Raw genomic sequence first — 15267 nt, forward strand, 5'->3', positions numbered from 1 at the left:
AAAATCATACTGACAAAAATCAAGTCAACCATATGCATTGGAAAGGGAAACTTGATCTAATACCTGTTGTCTGTGTTTCTCTTTTCACCTGCAAAGTATTGATAGCCAGTTTGCCAGCAGATCTGGATCCTGTACAAAGAAGTAACCAGTCAAGTGACAATGCAAGTTGCAGCAGCATCTCTTAGCTCCCAAGTTTTCTTAAAAGGGAGTTGAATAAGATATTTTGTGACTGATTTAACTGTAACTTTTTGTTTTGTGTAAATGTTTATCCAGAGTAACAGTTGAGATCTACCATTAACAGGTGTATGCCATAGAATTTAGTGTAGTGTACCATCTTAATACTGGCATTGTTGTCCAGTACATATACTAGGCCAAGTACTTAACTTTAGGTATCTCCCAAATATTATTTCAATTGATCTTTATCCCAGTCTTTATAGAAGTAGAGATTATATGATTCTCAGTTTAATTGAAGGGTGTAGAAACTAATGCCCAGACTGGTTAACAAGGGTACATGGTAAGCCATTAGTAGAAACAAGGTTGAGCCCATTATTTCAGATGCCAAAGCAACTGTTCTTCTCACTATCCCTTGTCAGGAGCCAGTAGGACTTGCCTTAATTCTCTGTAATGCAGCCAATCCTGGGGTCCTCTCTCTTTGCTGCCCACTAGGCAGACTATACATAGGTTGTTGATTTCTGTGATTCTTTTGAACCATTCTATATTGACAATTGCATGTAAATATTAAATTATTTAATTGCCAAATTGTTAATGTGAATAAAATGTTCTCATACTAGAATGGGATGGGATGGTAGTTTTTTTTTTTAGCAAAGCTGTGTGTTTTTCTTAGAATAATGTATGTATAAAAATACTTAGGCTATTGAAATTGACAATAATGTGATTTTGTATATGACTTCTCATGCATTTAATTTCTCATAGGACCCCTGGATTAAGGACCCCTGATCTATGGGATTTGATGGATTTTGTGTTGAATGTACTCTTAAGAAATCCATTCTAAATCCTGCCATACAAACACATAAATGAATGTGAATGAACGATACTGCCTATTATCCTAGGATTTAGCAAACCTACTGTCCAATATCTGAATGTGCACTTTGAAAGAAGTTACTATTTAAGAACAATAAGTCTGTCATGTAGCCATATATTGTATTAGGAGGTTAAATAGTTATGCCAGAGACTTACTGTAGAGTCTAATTGGCATATGTATAGTGGGGAATTGATAAATATTTAAGATTACATGCATGTATGCACATATACATAATACTGGTTATGTAACATAGTTCTTGGTTCTTAGCAAATATAAAAAGTCCAACCACCCTTATACTGTAAGAAATAAATTTTTTTGACCAAACATATTCATTCATTTACTTTAAAAAAAGGTACTAATTACAGGCATTGTGCTAGATTCTGGAGAATTGAGAGATGTCCATTAAGGATCTAATAAGACTGTGGTATAAACATATATATATATATATATATTCATTGGATTGTGCACAGAATAACAGTAGAACTATGGGAACATTGGGAGGGGGGCGGCCAATTCCCATAGGGAAGAAGGGGAAAATACATTCATGAGGATATTACATTTGAACTGGACTTTAGAAAACTGAGGATTTGACTAGAATCAGGCAGAGAGGTAACAAATAATCTGAGCATTATGTACAAGTGTGATGTATGGCATAGTCAAGGAACCTCAGACCTGTATGACTGGAGTGGAGGTATATGGCGGTAAGAGATGAGGAAAGAAGAGGGACGTATGCAGATGTGTGGAGGGAAAGCCCGAGTACTGTTAATGTTCTCTGAGGCTGTCACTACTTTCTCAGAGCCCCGTCATAGAGTAGAAACACCAGGACTTAGGAACTAGACAAGATTATGATTTTAAATAAGGCGTTTAATTTCTGTGGTCTTATATTCTTATTAGAACAAATCACTAGAGGTATAATGTAAGGAAATAATATAATGTATTTGTAGTTGTAACTAACATTCATTGAATGCTATTTTATAAAGAGTGGTCAGACTCCATGTAGCACAATTTAAAGACTTCATCACATTCTGTGAGGTGCTTATTGAAACAGACATTGAAATATTTTGTTCTTTTAGAGGAAACATGGAAAAAGCCATTGACATGTTCAACAAAGCTATTAACCTGGCCAAATCAGAAACGGAGATGGCTCATCTGTATTCACTCTGTGATGCTGCCCATGCCCAGACAGAAGTTGCAAAGAAGTACGGATTAAAACCACCAACATTATAAAATGGGGGGGTAGGTTTACCCCCTCTTCAACTGAACCCTAAGGACATTGTCATGAACTGTGTTGAATGGTGGAACTTAGTATTTCTGTTTGTGCTGTTGTCATTCGTTACATCTGTTGAAGTATTTAGGTGTTGTAGGAGTGGCTGTTGAAGGAAGTACACAGTGTTGCAGCTTTTATTCCTGTGCAACAAAAGCTTAGAACTTATTAAAGGGACATTAAAATTAAGTTGCAAAGAGTACAAATGATAATTGGCCATGCAAATAAAAACTGGTTAGTTGACTTGGCTTTTTTTTTTTTGGTGATGGGGAGATAATTTTGGCTGTGTGTGTGTGTGTGTGTGTAATATCTAAGTATTTTACAGCATGTTGGTTTTTAAATTAACATAGTAAGTGCTGTAACATAGGTTTCTTTTAGATTCAGTTTAATCCCTTTCAGCTGATTTTTTTTTAAGTGAATTGCTTAAATGGGGATTTTATTTTTAAGGCATCAAAATTAGACCCATTAAACCAGGACATGTACAATGCCTCTGACTATGCAGAATGTTAGAAAGACTCAGTGGTAACTCTTAAGCCTTTTGACACCTTTCAACTCTAATGGATAATGTACATTGTTCTTAAAGTCCACAACAGCTGATTATGCAGAAGCACAATATTTTGATACATGTGCTGGAAGGTTTGAGTATTAATGGGAGAGTGGACCAGTCAAGAGGTAAGATGAAATGGAAGTATGTTTATGATTGTTTGTGGCTAGTTTCTGTAATAGGTACTGTTTAATAGTATATGTTTTCAAAAAAGTATAGGTTGGTCCTGTGTAAAAAGATGAAATGTGGTAAGTGGAAATATTTGTTTCAAATTTCTAGTGAAGAAAATGTGGCTGAAGGTTCCAAAAGCAAGATAGTCTTGGATCTAGAAATAACATTTCCTGAAGTGACAAGTTTAGTGCCTCAACCATGCTTAAACTTTTTTGGGTAGTCTCAAAGATGCTGAGGACACATGGAGTGCTTTTTAGTGTTGAAGTAACCTTGGTTTCTAAGGCCTGACTGACTGCCCATTTCTTAGTCTTCACTAGGGATACTGAAAGCAGATTTGTTGTTTTGTCCATTTTATCTTTACCTCACTCTTTTACTTAGAAATCACTTTTTATGGTTTTCTTCCAACTGTCATTTTATAGACCATCCTTTTGCTTATATGATGTATTTTTCTGGTTGGGGGACAGGTTGTGTTCTCAAGCAGTCTTTTGAGATATATGGGGTTGGTAAAGGTTTATTTAAATCTGAGGTATAATAAAAGTACAAGTTTTCAGTTATACTTTTAAATTAAATCTAATTAAAGGAGCATTTTACCCCTCTTTAAAAGGGTGCTTTATCCTACTGAAACCAAAAATATTGTCTACAAATATTATTTTTTAGAAACTCTTAGAAGATTCCCTTCCAAAGTCAGAGACTGGAAGATATGAAGGGGCAGTTGATATAATTTAAGATGACTTGGATAATGGTAATTTTGAGAGCTCTGCATTTCAGTTTTTAAATTATATACCTACTATCATGGTCCCTGAATACAGAAATGTTCTACATCTCTGAATAACCTCTGATGTAAAGTTTTTATTTGCATGGCTGTATTTACATTAACACTGATATTTCCTTCTACTCCTCTTCCTTCCTACCCTTTAAGGTTGGGTAGAAAAACACACAAAGGAAACTGAAGCATGCGCCATTCAATACTGTCATTCCAAATCCTCATGGACTATTGCCTGTTCAAAACATATTTGAAACTGCACTGAAAGCTGCATTTGTCTGTATCGTTTCTTTTGTAAATGACCTCATGTAAATTCATCAAATAAATACTACATTCAGGCTTTCCTATCTGTTCTTTAAATAGAAAGATAGGTAGTTTATTCATTTATTGTAGTATTGGGTGAATTATAGTCATTCTCTTATGAGCTCAAACTAACTTTGAAAATAGGGACATTCTGGATATATTAGTATAAAAAGGAAACAATTTCTGGTATGAATGGTGGAGTTTGCTGAGAGCATATATTTTCCTACTAGTGAAACAAAGTTGTAAGAAAAGCTACTAGAGCTAACTTAACTTTCTAAGCCTTACCCATACTTGTGTGGCAACCTGAACCTTGTGACCTGCCTGCCAGTCAGATCCAAACCTTGTGACTAAGTTTATCTTCAACAGAGTTCATCAGTGAGTCTTGATCAGTTTTCAGTCATTCTGGAGTCTTACTGAAAGGATGCTGGAAGTAATCTATCCTTGAATAATTATGCTATAAATAGGGAATAGATCCCAAAACATCAGTAAAAAGCTTTGGTTTTAAAATACAATTCAAATAGGCTAATACTTATCCTTCTTGAAGTGTTCCAAACATTGGAGATGGAGGAATGCTTCTAAATTCATTCTATGAGAACAGCATTAACCCTGTTACAAAAACCAGAAAAAGGCACTGTAAAAAAGAAAGTTACAGACCAATATCCCTGGTGAAACACAGATAAAAATTCCTCAACAAAATATTAGCAAACCAAATTAAAAAATACATTAAAAAGATCATTTGCCATGACCAAGTGAGATTTATTCCAGGGATAAAGGATGGTTCAATATCCACAAATCAGTCAATATGATACACTACTTTAACAGGAGAAAGGAATAAAAACCATATAATCATCCTAAAAGATGATGAAAATGCATTTGACAAAACTCAGCATTCATTCCTGATAAAAACTCAACAAAGTGGGTATAGAGGGAACACAGAACATACTAAAGGCCACTTATGGCAACCCACACTTAACATCATATTTGATGGTGAAAAGCTGAAAGCTTTTCCTTTAAGATCAGGAACAAGACAAGGATGCCCATTCTCACCACTTGCATTCAACATAGTACTAGAAGTCCTAGCTATAGAAATCAGATAAAAAGAAAAGACATCCCAGTTGGCAAGAAGTAAAATTGTCACTATTTGGAGATGACTTGATACTATACATAGAAAACCCTAAACACTCCTTCAAAAAACTTTTAAGAATAAATGACCTCAGTAAAGTCACAGAATACAAAAATCAGTATACAGAAGTTTGTTGCATTTCTATATACAAATAAATTAAATCAATTGTTTTGATGTACAATTGCATCAAAAGAATAAAATACCTAGGAATAAATGTAATCAAGGAGGTGAAAGACCTGTACTCTGAAAAGCATACGACATTGATAAAATAAATAAGGCAACACAAGTAAATGGAAAAATATTCCATGCTCACAGATAGGAAGAATTAATACTGTTAAGGTGGCCATTCTATCCAAAGAAGTAAACAAATGCAATCTCTATCAACACACCTATAGCATTTTTAACTGAAGTAAAACAAATACTAAAATTTGTATGAAACCACAAAAGTTCCTAGATATCCAAAGTAATCATGAGAAAGAAGAATGAAGCTGGTGGTATCACATTCCCTGGTTTTAAACTATACTGCAAAGTTATAGTAATCAAAACAATATGGCATTAGCAGAAGAATGGACAGAGATAAATGGAACAGAATGGAGAGTCCAGAAATCCACACTTACATGGTCAGTTAACATGCCAAAGAGGACAAGAATATACAGTGGGGAAAAAATAGTCTCCTCAATATTTGGTGCTGGGAAAACTGGACCACTTCTTACACCATACACAAAAATAAACACAAAACCTGAAACCATGAAACTCCTAAGAAGAAAACAGAGGCAGTACATTTGAACACTGGCATTAACAATTTTTTTCTTGGTGTGTCTCCCCAGAAAAGGAAAACAAAAGCAAAAGTATGTGGACTACATCAAGCTAAAAAACTTACGTACAGCAAAACAAACCATCAACAAAGTGAAAAGGCAACCTATTGAATGGGAATATATTTGCAGATGATATATCCAACAAGGGGTTAATATCCAAAATATATAAAGCCATCAACACCAATGAAACAAGTAATTGATTAAAACTGGCAGAGGATCTGAACAGACATTTTTCTAAAGAAGAGTCTTATACAGATGGCCAACAGGTACATGAAAAGATGCTCAATATCACTAATCATCAGGGAAATGCAAATGAAAACCACACTGAGATACTCAGACCAGTCAGAGTAGCTACTATCAACAAGATGACAAGTGTTGGCAAGGATATGGAGAAAAGGGGAACCCTCGTGCACTGCAGATGGGACTGTAAATTGGTGCAGCCACTATGGAAAGCAGTATGGAGGTTCCTCAAAAAACAAAATAGAAATACTATTTATCCCAGCAATTCCACTGTTGGGAATTTATGCAAAGAAAAGATACATGTACTTCTATGCTTATCATGTCATTACTTGCTATAGTCAAAATATGGGAGCAACCTAAATGTTCATCAATAGATGAACAGATAAAGAGCTTGTGGCTCATATATACAATGGAATATTACTCAGCCATAAAAGAAAATGAAACCTTGCCACTTGTAACATGGATGAAGCTGAATAATATGCTAAGTGAAATAAGTCAGAGCAAGACAAATATCATGTGATTTCACTTGTGTGGAATCTAAAGGTGAACAAACAAAACAGAAACAGACTCAAACAGAGAACAGACCAGTGGTTGCCATAGGAAAGAGGGTATGGGGATGGGTGAAATAGGTGAAGGGGAGCAAAAATTATTAAGAATGTTATCTTGATCTGGATAATGGTTACTGTACCATTAGTGTACATATCAAAATTCATCTAGCTGTATATTAAGATTTGTACATATAAATATATATATACACACACACACACACACACACACATATATATATTTACAACATCAGTAAAGAAATGGAAAAGAAAGACTATCTGATAGTATTTTAAATTTGGTGAAAAGTATAAACCCAAGGACACAAGAATCACAAAGAACTCCCAAGCACAAGACACAAGAAAACATTAAAGTACATCATAAATTCTGTAAAATAAGTGATGATGAGAAAATCTTAAAAGTACATGGGAAAAATAAGACATTATAAAGAGAATTAAGGGATAAGAATGACAATACACTTTACCTCTGAGTGCAAGCCAGAAGACAGTGATGCAGCATATTGAAAGTAATATGCTGTTCAAAGGGAAAAAAATGATGAACCTAGAATTCTATAATCAGTAAAAATGTTTTTAAAAAGTAAAAACTTTCCAGATATTCAAAAGCTGAAAGACTTAATCACCAGCAGACCTGTTACCAGAAATGTTAAAGTCCTTCAAGCAGCGGGAAAATGGATCTACTCTAAATGAGGAGTACTAGAGATGGTAAATATGTTGGTAAACATAAAAGACTTTTATCTACTTTTTAAATCTCTTTAAAAGATTACTACATATAGGCACACGCCTGATCATCTACATTTGCCCTCTTAAAGCACTAAACTATGTTTTCTACCTTTATCTTGCATCTACCTACCACTTCAGCATTTTATTAATAACAATAATAATAAGGGAGAAATGTGGAAATCACATATAAATCAAGTATAAAAATCAAACAAATAATCATATTTGACCTGATTGTTTACAGTTCATGATGCTTGATCAAAACCGAAAGTTTCTGTGATATGACTGCCCTTGCACTGTTCATGTTCACCATCTAAGAATTTATTCACTATTTAAGAACTTGTTCACCATGTAAGAACTTGTTCGTTATGTTTCAGAAGATTAGAGACTTGAGAATTAGGCTTGGGGTTGATTAATGATTGCGCATTGAGTCACCTATACAGAATTTTATTGTTGTTAACAACCACTGGATCAATAAATATGAGAGATGCCCTCTCAAAAAAAAAAAGAGAGATCACTACATATTTCAAAACAAAAATAGCCATGTATGATGGGGTTCATATTTATGCTGGAGTACAATGCATGACACTACAAAGGGAGGGTCAAATATGCTGCCATAAGCCTCTTAAATGCTGAGTGATGAATTGCTTGAAGGTAGAGTGTGATATATTAAGGATGTATACTATAAACCTTAAAACAATTAAAATAGCACAGGAAAGAATTACAGTTTATAGTCCAACAAAGGAGATAGAGTCACAGAACAATATTCAGTTAATCAAAAGGAGAAAACAAGGAAAAAAGATGGTAGATTTAAATCCAACAATAACAGTTGTCATGTTAAGCATAAATGGCTTCAACATCCTAATTAAAAGGCAGAGAATGTCAAATTGGATAAAAATGCATGACACAGCTGTATGCTCTGTAATCAAAACAAATATTAAATAAAGACACAAATAGGTTTAAATTAAAAAGAATGATAGAAAAAGATCTATTATGGTAATAATCAACAGAAAGCTGCCAGTATCAGAAGGTTGCTTTAGAGCAAAAAATAACAGGTAAGGATTATTTCATAATGGAAAAAGGGTCAGTTCATCAAAATGATATATGAGAGTCCTAAATATTTAGGCATGTAATGAGAGAGCTTCAAAATACAGGAAGCAAAAACTGACAGAATGGTAATAAGAAATCCACAAATCCACAATTATACTCGGAGATATTAATACGCCTCTTATAACAATAGAAAAACGACAAAATCAGTATAGAGAAGACAAAAATACTTTAAAAAATCAGATAGAGAAGACTTAAAAATACTATCACGCAATGTGGCCTAATTGACATGTACAGAACACTCTACCTAACAACAGCAGAATACACATTCCTTTCAACCACATATGGAAGATTCACAAGATAGAGGACACTCTGGACCACAAAACAAGCCTCAACAAATTCAGAGGATTCAAATTACACAAGCTGTGTAATCTGGCCAAAATAGAATTATGCTAGAAATTAATAATGGAAAGATTTGAAAAAACCCCAAATTTTCAAAAACTAACATTAATAAATGGATCAAAAAAAGATGTCAAAATGGGACAGTATTTTACCTTGAGTGAAAATGAAAACAGCATATCAAAAATTGGGGGTGCAATTAAAGCAATATTTAGAGGGAAATTTATAGCACTGAACACCAATGTTGGAAAGGAAAAAAAGTTTTCGATCAATGACCACTAGCGCACTTCAAGGAACTGGAAAAATAAGAGAAAATGAAACTCAAAGTAGAGGAAAATAACACCAGACAACCCTAAAAAATAGATAAAATCTGCAGAATCAAAAGCTGGTTCTATGAAAAGATGAATAAAATTGATAAACCTCCAACCACAATAATCAAAATTAAGAGACAAGCTACAAGTTACCATGCAATTCTCTTAAACCACTGAAGAGAAGGAACTACTGTCCGAGTCATTTTAGAAGCCAGCAGACCCTAATACCAAAACCAGACAGGTGGTATAAGAAATCTATGGACCAATATGCCTTATGAACGAAGATGCAAAAATTCTTAAAGTGTTAGAAAATCAAATCCAAAAATGTATAAAAAAGGACTCTAATACATCATGGTCAAAGTTTACCCCAGGAACAAAAGGTTGGTTTACCATTCCAAAATCAATCAATAAAATTCACAATATAAATAGAAGAAAAAAGATACATTTATTTCAATAAAGACAAAAGACATCTAAAAAAAATACAGCATCCTTTCCTGACAACTCTCAGCACACTAGGAATATAAGGGAATTTCTCCAACCTGATAGAAGTCATCTAAAAAACAATGTTTTCTCTATGATTCAGACCAATGCAAATATGTCGTCTCAATTGTATTCAACCTTGTACAGCTGCTAGCCAGTGCCACAGGTCAGGAAAAATAAAGGAATCAGATTGGAAAGGAAGACATTTATTTTATAAGCTAATTTTATTTGCAGACATGATCTATTTAAAAAATCATAAGGATCTGCAAAAAAAAAAAGCTGCTAGAATAAGTGACATTAGCAGGGTTGGATGTAAGATCAAATACAGAAATTATATTTTGTATACTAGCAATGAGAAATTAGAGATTGAAGTTTACAAAATCAATACTACAGCACAGTCTTTGGGGATAACTTTGACAAAAGATTTGTATTACCATTACACCAAAACTAACAAACATTGCCAAGAGAAAGTCATGAAGGCCTAAATAACTGAGAAGACATCTTACGTTCATGAGTCAGTGGTTCAGTATTGTTAAGATGTCAGCTTTCCACCAAAATGCTCTATACATTCAATCAATCCCCCAAAAAATCCCATGGGCTTTTTTTCCTGTAGATATTGGCTGGCTACACAGCTCTAAGGCCCCTAACTGTGATAAACAGCCCACCGTGTCTTCCTCCCAGCTAGCCTGGACCTGGCACATAAACTGGCAGCCCCTGCTCTGGCACTAGGACAGCCACAGGGAAGCCCCGCCTACAACAGCTACAAACACAAAGCATAGAGGCTTACACCTGTGTGTTTCTGGAGATAGGCATAACAGCTGGGAAGCAGGAAACAGCTTTTTCCTCCTCCCCAGGCACCACCACTCCCCTGCAACCCCAACATCACTCCAGGGGCTGAGCAGCTCCAGAGAGTAGAGCTTCTGGGCACTAGAGGCACCACATACAAATATGAAATGTCAAAGGAACCTGGTTCACAGCAAAATCTCAACACCAGAGAAAGGACCAAATGGTACTGAATTGAGAGAGATTTCAAAATAAAAATCATAAACATGCTCCTGGAGGTAAAGAAAAATATTCAAGAAATCAGTAATGAACTTAGGATGGAGATCCAATTGTTCAAGAGCAGAATGGAGGGTATTAAAAGCAGATTAGATATATGGTGGAGAAGATAAATGAAATAGAAGTAGGAAAGAGGAATACAAAGAAGCTGAGGCAGAGAGAAAAAAGGATCTCTAGGAATGAAAGAATAGTAAGAGAACTGTGTGACCAATCTGAATGGAACAATATTTGTATTATAGGGATACCAGAAGAAAAGAGAGAAAAGGGGGATAGAAAGTGTCTTTGATGAAGTAATTGCTGAAAACTTCCCCAATATGGGGAAAGAGATAGTCTCTCAGGCCATGGGGGTGCACAAGTCTCCCAACACAAGGGGCCCAAGGAGGACAAGACATATAAAAATTAAAATGGCAAAGATCAAGGATAAGGACAGACTATTAAAAGCAGCAAGAGAGGGAGATTCTCAAGATGGCAGCATGAGTAGGGTGGTAGAAATCTCCTCCCAAAACCACATATATTTTGAAAATACAGCAAATATAACTTTTCCTAAAAGAGTTACCAGAAGGTACAGTACACCAGCCAGGCTACATCTACATCTGCGAGAATGCAACATCTCATGAAATGGGTAAGATACAAAGCGGTGACCTGGTGGAACCCGAGTATTCCCCACAGCCCAACTCACTGGCTGGAGGAAAACAGAGTGGGGAGGGAGTGGAAGCACAGGACTGCTAAATAACCAGCCCTAGTAATCTGCACTGGGAGCACAGACACACATTGCATGGTGTATTGGATATTAGAGGAATGGAAAAGCAAAATCTGAGACTAAGATTGCAAACAGGTTCCCACAGCTGACTGCCCTGGAACAAAGGAAAAGCTGGTGCTTTAAAAGTCTTAAAGGGATAAGGGTTTAACAGGTGGACAAAATCATCCTGGCACACTCAGCCCAACAGGCTGTGAACTTGACGGAACTTCAGGTGCCCTAGCCCCCTGGGTGGTAATGCACTGAAGCCCCTCATGGTGATAAGCAGCCTGCCATTCATTTCTCCCACCGGCACTGCAAGTGAACCAGCTGACCTGCCATTGCTGTGGAGCAACCAGGGAGCAGCCCTGCCCACAGCAACCACACAAAGGCTTCTCCAAGCACGTGGCTAACTGGGTCAGACCCAGAAGCTGCACCCTGTCCACAATCAGTTGACACAGACAGCAGAAACTGGTGCAGAATCCAGAAGGCACAAAGGGGCTTTATTCTCATGGAGAACATGCACTGCTCGCCTGCAAACCCGCCAGTGCCCTAGGCCATACCAAGGGCTGCCCCACCCATGGCAGCTCAGAATTAACCCAGAGGCTCCCCCCTGTGCATGGCCGACTGGGACAGGCAGAGCAAGCTGGCACAGAGTCCAGGAAGCACATAGGCCTCTGTTCTTGCAGTAAACACACACTGCTCACCTGCAACGACTGCCAGCACCCTAGGCCATCGCAAGGACCGCCCTGCCCACGGCACCTCAGGGAATTTAAGCCAGAGACTGCTCCTTGCACCCGCCTGACTTGCACAGGCAGAGGAAGCTGGCATGGAGTCCATGAAGCACATAGGGACTCTGGTCTTGGGGTGAACATGCACTAATAACCTGCAACCACTGCCAATGTCCTAGGCCATCCAGAGGGCTGCTCTGCCCACAGCAGCTCAGGGGATTAACCCAGAGGCTGCCCCCTGCAGCTGCCTGACCAGCACAGGCACAAGAAACTGGCGTGGAATCCGCAAAGCATGTAGGAGCTCTGTTCTCACGGCGGACATGTGCTGATCATGTGCAACCACATCCAGTGCCCTAGCCCTAGGCCATCCCGAGGGCTGCCCCACCAATGGCAGTTCAACGGATTAACCCGGATGCTGCCCCCTGTGTGCGGCTGATCAGCACAGGCAGAGGAAACCAGAGTGGAGTCCAGAAAGCATGTAAGGTCTCTGTTTTCCCAGTGAATATGCACTGATTGCCTGCAACCACTGCCAGTGCCAAGGCCATCCTGAGGGTCACCCCGCCCATGGCGGTTCAGGGGATCAAGCCAGGGCTTCTCCCTTTCTGCTGTTGCCTGGCACAAGCAGTGGAGACTGGCACAGAGTACTGAAAGCACAAAGGGGCACCATTCTCACTGGAGAACACAGGCAATTCGCCTGCGACCCCCACCAGTGCCCTAGGTCATCCCAAGGACTGCCCTGCCCATGGCAGTTCAAGGGATTAACCCAGAGGCTACTCCCTGTGTGCAGTTGACCAGCACAGGCAGTGGACACAGGCAACGTGACCAGCAAGCAGGAAGGGACTGTGTTCTCCCAGCTGACACATGCACCACTAGCAAGTGATCACTTCCATCACCATGAAAAAGCAGAAGAACCTGGTTCAGCCCAAAATCCCTCAAACACCAGAGAGAGGGCCTAGTGAGACTGAAATCACCAATCTTCCTGAAAAAGAATTCAAAATAAAAGTCCTAAGAATGCTGATGGACCTACAGAGAAATAGGCAAGAGCTAACAAATGAATTCTGGAGGGAGATAACAGAAATGAAACAAACAATGGAAGGACTTAAGAGCAGACTAGATGAGGTGCAAGAGACTATTATTGAAATAGAAATCAGAGAACAGCAATACAGAGAAGGTGAGGAAGAGAGAAATAAAAGGATCTCTAGAAATGAAAGAATATTAAGAGAACTGTGTGACCAATCCAAACAGAACAATATTCACATTATAGGGGTACTAGAAGAACAAGAGAGACAAAAAGGGATAACCTCAAGACAAATGCTGGGCATAGAAGCCACAGGGCATAAATCTGCAAAGAAATAAAAAGCTAACCTTTTCAAACAATATGGCTTCTCTCTCACTAGATGACTGGTTAGCCAGAGACAGGTAAGATTCCTCAAGGGAGGAACAACCTAAGACAGGCACAGTCGCAGGGGGGCCATCAGGTGAGAAATTGGGGATCAACAGTGGTGAGGCTTAGAACCTCACCCCCCCTGTTTTGAGAGAAATCTTCTGCATCCGTGGATGTTTTAATGCCCTTGTTTAGCTCGGATTAACACATACTCTACAGGCACACACCTGATCATCTACATTTGCTCTCTTACAACACTAAACTATGTTTTCTACCTTTATCTTGCATCTACCTACCACTTCAGCATTTTATTTAAAAAAAAAAAAAATAATAATAATAATAAAGGGAGAAATGTGGGATCCACATATAAATCAAGTATAAAAATCAAACAAATATTCATATTTGACCTGATTGTTTATAGTTCATAATGTGTGATCAAAACCGAAAGTTTCTGTGATGACTGCCCTTGTACTGTTCACCATGTAAGAACTTATTCACTATGTAAGAATTCGTTCACCATGTAAGAACTTGTTCGTTATGCTTCAGAAGATTGGAGACTGACGAGAATTAGGCTTGGGGTGGATTAATGATTGTGCATTGAGCATTGACTCCCCTATACAGAATTTTACTGTTGTTAACAACCATTTGATCAATAAATATGAGAGATGCCCTCTCAAAAAAAAAAAAAGGGATAGAGAGTGTCTTTGAAGAAATAATGGCTGAAAACTTCCCCAAATTGGGGGAGGAAATAATCGATCAGACCATGAAGTACACAGAACTTGCAACAGAAAGGACTCAAGGAGGACAACACCAAGACACATAATAATTAAAATGGCAAAGATCAAGGACAAGGACAGAGTTTTAAAGGCAGCTAGAGAGAGGAAAAAGGTCACCTACAAAGGAAAACCCATCAGGCTATCATCAGACTTCTCAACAGAAACCTTACAGGCCAGAAGAGAATGGCATGATATATTTAACGCAATAAAACAGAAGGGCTTTAGCTTGGACACCCAGAAAATGAACTAAGATACGATATGAGGAGGAGCTTCCGGCATCAGCACTCTCTGGAGGACTTGTGCCGGGGGATGATCATCAAAAAGCCTCCACAGGGATTTGGACGATGCTGCGGTTGTGGCTGCATCCAGCCCACCATCTCCTGGACTTGCCATAGGAATGAGGAGGGAGATGTCTAGGCTGGCATGTGCATACAGTGAGACAACGAATTTGACCGGATCTGTACTGTTGGAACTCAACCAGGAGGTGGGAGGGGTGCAAGGTGTAGCACTCCAAAATCTTATGACTATAGACTATCTACGGTTAAAAGAACATATGGGATGTGAACAGATCCCAGAAATGGGCTGCTTTAATTTGTCTGATTTCTCTCAGACTGTTCAAGCACAGTTGGACAATATCCATCATATCATAGACAAATTTTCACAAATGCCTAGGGTGCCTAAATGGTTTTCTTGGCTTCACTAGAGATGGATGGTAATTATAGATTTGCTTTGTTTATGTCACCGTATTCCTATTATGTTAATATGTGTGTGCAAATTAGTTAGTAGTTTAAAACCTATA

At 37.9% G+C, this 15267-nt stretch overlaps 1 protein-coding gene across 1 annotated transcript in view; it reads left to right on the forward strand.

Moving 5' to 3' along the window:
* TOMM70 (translocase of outer mitochondrial membrane 70) overlaps positions 1–4124 on the forward strand; it is a 48729-nt gene extending 44605 nt beyond the window's left edge. The window contains exon 12 of the mRNA XM_036998627.2: positions 2116–4124. Coding sequence (XP_036854522.1) covers positions 2116–2269 — 154 coding nt within the window. The 3' untranslated portion in view covers positions 2270–4124. The remainder of the gene's footprint in view (positions 1–2115) is intronic.
* Positions 4125–15267: the final 11143 nt, after the last annotated feature.

The sequence above is a fragment of the Manis javanica genome, chromosome 3, assembly GCF_040802235.1.
Source record: "Manis javanica isolate MJ-LG chromosome 3, MJ_LKY, whole genome shotgun sequence".
Classification (NCBI taxonomy): Eukaryota; Metazoa; Chordata; class Mammalia; order Pholidota; family Manidae; genus Manis; species Manis javanica.